We start from the raw sequence: 5,631 nt of genomic DNA, 5'->3' as shown, positions 1-5,631 counted from the left end.
CATACAAAATGGCCTGGTCTCAAACTATTAAAAGTAAAAGGAAAAAGAAAAAACAAAAGATTTTGTCACACACACAAGTTGTTGGCCAACATACATGATCAGATTCCTAAAGCGGTTGATGTGGACTTGAATTATCATTTTGTTTCGAAAGGTAATTAATTGATCCTCTGAATATCACAACTGCCTTAAATATCTACCATGACTGACTGCTCAAAACTACTGGTAAGTCGAGCATTTTCTTGAATATGATATTTCTCTCTCTCTCTTTCTCTCTCTCTCTCTCTCTCTGTCTCACACACACACACACACACACACACACACACACACACAAAATCGATAAAATACAAAAACATATATACTGTTACTCGTTCCCCTCTAAACCCATTGGCATGGCTTTGAATGCAGCTAACACCACAGCCACTTTACATGCAAGAAATCCCAACATCCCAAACACGACTTCTTTCGGTGTTAACACCATGCCACCACTATCTCCAGAACCATATTTCACTACAATAGTAGCAAATACAAATGCTAATACTAGGCTTGAAATTGGACCCTTAAATCTTCCGAATATTTGAGCAAACTTCCCTTTTCTGTTTATTAATGCTGATGATGCAGCAGGAGCTGGTAATCCATCAATGGACCTCTGCAGCAATAACAGATATAAACCAATCCCACCACCTAAGAATGCAAATGCGACATTTTCCCCAACTGAAAAGGATGCAATTGATGAGCCAGCAAGTACAAGCAAACCATCATTAAGTAACCAAGAATACTTCAAATCCACATACTCTCTCATGCTTTCTTCATTTGTTATTCCACTGTCACTCACAATTGATGTAGGTTACAAGAGGTACACACTTAACAAGGTCAAGTTGTCCCAAGAAAACTCTCTAACTAAGCAAGGTCTCAGTTCCGCCATGGAAATGTCATTTCCCTCATCGAGCAAGGTATCCTCGACCTCAAATCTGTATTCAAAACCAATATATTGAATTTCTTTTCTGCCATTTTCTCCTGATGTCAGTTGATATAGGAAAGTGGCAATTAAGCTAACATCTCCTAGTCTTCACTGACCTGACATTGGTGAAAGGCAGAGAGAGAGAGAAAAACAAGAGAATGCTCAAAATTTCAAAAGGCCAAGATAACTCATGTTAAACTGTAATCTCTTACTTCTCAACAAGGCTTCTATTTGTTAAATAAAGTGTTTGAAATTGGAGCTGGTTATTCAATCCACATTGTCTACAATACTAGACCAATCCAACTAATGGAATTGAAAGGATTTGCCAATGCAGATATACCTTGTTAGGGTTTATTTATTTATTTATTTGTTTTCCCTTTATAATTATTGCCTATAGAGCTCAAGAATATATATACATATATGTAAAATAAATGCATTTAGACCCTTGAATGTGTTTGTTTGACAATCCTGGAATTCTCTATTATCCTGAGCTAGGCCTATAACCAGCTAGATATCAGGCTTGCATTGAATTGAAATTTGAAACACCATGTTTCATGAAGAGACTAACCTGATTCAAGACTGATCCATACAGCTTCAACTTTCCCCAGTTTAGGTCCCTCAAAGGCGAACTCATCAACAGAACTCCTTTGGAAATGGAGTACATCAGAAACAATCTTGTCCTCTAATTGATTAGAATGTTCTTTAATTAGACTCGCCGGTATGCTTTGTAAGATGGAGTCACCATTTTCATCTATCAAACAAAACAGTATGACAGCATTTAAATCACTAAGACCTGATCCATAGATATTACTTGTATGTAGCTTGACTTTGTATAAACACTTGCAACCCCCCACTTTGAAAGATGTAAGAATCTTCTCCAGTGAAGAATCTGCACAAACTTCAGGTTCTGCAGTTAGCAATAGTTGTGAAGGTTTTGCATAGCTTTGAAAATCTGAATCAGAAAGTAGTATATTACTGAAAATGAGTGATAATTCAACGATGAGAAAATCAACAAATTTTGCAGAATCTAAAATAGGACAAATACAGAAATAAATAATTTATATGTGCCAATGCTAGTTAATTACATTAAGCATAGTGGGGTGCTTGGATGAACACGGTGTCGTCAAGAATGTTCCCTTTTATTTCCACGCAACCATGGAATTTTAGAGTCCAGAACTGTAACCTGTTGTAGATACCTAGGTCATCAATGAATCAGATATGATTTAGGTTGTGTTAAAAAGCAATTTCAAGCCAAAAGATACAACGACAAGGAGTTATGCATACATCTCTCTGTCTCTCTATCTCTGTCTCTGTCTCTTTCATAAATTACAGTCTTTCGTGCTCATTAATTATTCTCTCATCATAAATTACAGTCTTTCACGCTCACTAATTGTCACATGGTCCCATTTTGATTTTAAAAGCAAAAGTTGTTCTGGTTGATAACATCTCTAAAGTTAGTTTCTATGCCATAGAACATGGTCAAGAAGAAAGGTTCAATGACTTGACGCAAAAATAAAGAATAAATGTTGAAGTACAATAAGTTTCTTAACATATCCAGCAAATCCAGATCAAGACCGAATGCCAATTGAAATGACAAAGCGCCAACATAATTGTGCCTAGAAAAGGTGAATAGGCCAATTTTAACAGTTGATGCTAATTATGAAATTACCCAAATGATTAATTGATTTCATGCATATTCAAAACACAATCATTAACCAATCAATTAATCAAGCTAACAATATGGAAATTAAACATTCTAATCCATGAATTCACCTATTGAGTCATTTAATCAACACGTAACAATCAATCATGAGAGTCAAGAATTTACGTGGAATGGAAACCCGATGAGATAACCCTCAACAAATCTACTAATGAATCAGACAGTTACAAGACTCAAGATTAAGGAATTACAACCCTTACCCAAGTTTACCTCACCATTGAGTTCACCACAAGCTTCAACAAGCTTGATCCCCGGTCCAAAGCGGCTTTGACAATGTCAACCTCCATTGATTCAATAGCAATCATGAAGCTCCTTACTCCAATCTCTGCCTTCAACGGCTCCGATGCTTAAGAAATGATGTTTGAAGGTTTTGATGTGTATAGAATCAATCTAGGCAATTCATTTCGAACCATATTTCAAAGATTTAGATTCCAGAGCAAATAAGATTCATCAATGAAGTCTGGATGAACAGGCTATGAAGCTTGTAGAGAGAGAGAAAATAGATCTCAGAAATGTATAACCGTCTATCATAGCTGGAAATGATGAAATCTAACATTTTAAGACAATTTAGGGGCAAAATGGTCACAAAATGAACCACAAGTATGCCAACAACGCTCGAGCCTAGGTCGGGCACCTGTCAAGCACTATCCTCAGCATCTCAAGCACTTGAGCTCTTGTCGAGTGCACATCAAGCGTTTCTTCCAAGATCTCAGGCGCTTGAGCTCTTGTCAAGCTCAAATCAAGCATGAGGGACTTGAGCTCCTGTGAAGCTCAAATCAAGAAGGGACCAAGGATCTTTACAAAAGCTATATGAAAAGAGGCTTGAAGTACAATTAAGTAAAATCCTAGAAATGGGTTAGTGCCTAAAAATGAGACAGACAAAAACAACGTTATGCACGGGTTCAGACCGAGTCATATAGCTTTCAACCAATGGAACTGTTGCAACATTTTACGAAGAGAATCTCTCAAAGTGATGAACTCAATCACTCTAAGACACTAAAAATACTGCATACCCAAACACCCCCAGATTACGGACTCCAAATGTTTTGGTTAACGGAAATCTTAACAAAGGCTTAGATAGACACTAGAATGTATTAACGCGGTTGCATTATGCAATATAATAAATGCTTTTTAGTTTTGGTATTTCTCCAACAAGGTGTCGTATACTGTAGTAATTTCCAAAGCATAGACTCATAGTGGCGACATATCTGAAACAAAACAATAACCTTAAGCTATTTGAAATCACCCATATAGCGATCCCGGTTGTCCCTTTACTGTTCTGTTGTATTCCGGACTCGGTTTCGTGAAGTTGGTAGTGTTATTTATCTTGTTGTCGTCCTTTAATTCCACTTGATTGAGTTTTAGGATGTTTTGAACAGGGTTGTTACAGGTTGGTTAGGCCTTGATTTCAATTCCTTGTTGTTCAGCTTTTAGGCGATCTGCTCGAGCGGGTCTTCTTGCGCTCGAGCGGGTATTGCACACCTCCAGTATTTCAAGTTCCTGCAAAACTTCTGCAGATGTGATTTTTGCGCTCGAGCGGGTTTGTTTACGCTCGAGCGGTGGCGCTCGAGCGAGTTTGTTGGCGCTTGAGCGGGTAGTACTTCCTGGGTATAAGTTCTGGGAGGGGGAAATCTACGCTCGAGCGGGTAGTACTTTCTAAAAAGATATTTTGAGAGCCTCTCTCTCTCTAGAAATTCCCTTCTCTCTAGAGTTTGATCTAGTTAGAGTGCTTTCCCTCCCTTTGCCCTTTGTAAAAGTTGTGATGATCGTCGAGGGCTTCGTTTTGATCCGTGAATCTTGGAGTTTGGAGCATTTTTGTTTTCTACATCTTCTCCTCTTGGGCTCCGAAATTGAGGTAGGGATTCCTACTCACATTTATGGTCTTTAACATAGATTTTTGGTGATTTTGATTAAGTGTTGAAATTGGGAAATTTTGGGACTTAGGGTTTCAAAATGTCAAAGAGGGTTTTATTATTTTGATTCTAAAATGAGTATTTTGAGTTTCAAAATAGCGGTATTGATGTTGATTGTTGATATGTGGGCCATTGGGTCGATATTGGAAAATGGGGGAGAAAGCCCTAATTTGTTGTATAAATTAATTGGTATAATTAATTTGGGAAAAATGTGATATTTGGAATTGAGTTGGAAATAATGAAGTTGACTCATTATATGGTAGAATAGTGGAGTTGGATTTGTTAATCACTCACTTTTGAAAACATTGATATTTTATCTGTTGGAGCTTTTATTATCTGTTTAGAAGTAATTGCTTGGGCTACCGGTGGAAGGTAGTTTTGATTATTGTAGACAATGCATGATGATTAGGAAAACTGAAACTAATCAATTGGATATGTCATAGAGTATGACGGTTGATAGAATACATTAATGTTATGTATTGATTGATTGTGTATATGACCTTTTGTGTATATATGCATTGTGTGCGTGGGAGGAGATAGGGGATGTACTCCACGGTTTAGGGGAAGATAGGGGATGGACCTCTAAACCGGATGTTGTGTGGGAGGAGATAGGGGATGGACTCCACTGATACAGCTCATATGATTGTCAGATAATGTGTTGATACAGATCATATGCTTGTCATTGGAAGTGTTGATACAGCTCATATGCTTGTCATTGGAAGTGTTGATACAGCTCATATGCTTGTCATGGGAAGTGTTGATATAGCTAATATGCATATCTATTGAAATGTGGATATGGCTTGTATACTTACCTGTTGAGATATTGATATAACCTGTGTGTTTATCTATTGTAAATATGGAAAACGTCTAATATGAGTCTTGGTCTCATATAAGTGGTTGGCCAGGTTCTGAGCCATTGATGGAAATTGTGAAATTGATAAGAAATGGAAATGGATTATGAATTGGTTTATGAAAATTGAACACTTATCAATTGCTAATGTCTTAGTCATTGCTCATACTGTGTTTAGCATATCTCTACT

At 37.3% G+C, this 5,631-nt stretch overlaps 1 protein-coding gene across 1 annotated transcript; it reads right to left on the bottom strand.

The window, feature by feature from the left end:
- Window positions 1-361: 361 nt before the first annotated feature.
- LOC145806773 (uncharacterized) lies at window positions 362-2,965 on the bottom strand. The gene is made up of 3 exons (XM_082904585.1): window positions 2,889-2,965; window positions 1,527-1,933; window positions 362-804 (listed from the first exon to the last, which is right to left on the bottom strand). Exons 1-3 carry the CDS (start codon window positions 2,963-2,965, stop codon window positions 362-364), a joined length of 927 nt encoding a protein of 308 aa, XP_082760711.1.
- Window positions 2,966-5,631: the final 2,666 nt, after the last annotated feature.

The sequence above is a fragment of the Camellia sinensis genome, chromosome 14 (genome assembly GCF_055761805.1).
Source record: "Camellia sinensis isolate YWXY chromosome 14, ASM5576180v1, whole genome shotgun sequence".
NCBI lineage: Eukaryota > Viridiplantae > Streptophyta > Magnoliopsida > Ericales > Theaceae > Camellia > Camellia sinensis.
This window is presented reverse-complemented; position numbering and strand designations above follow the sequence as displayed.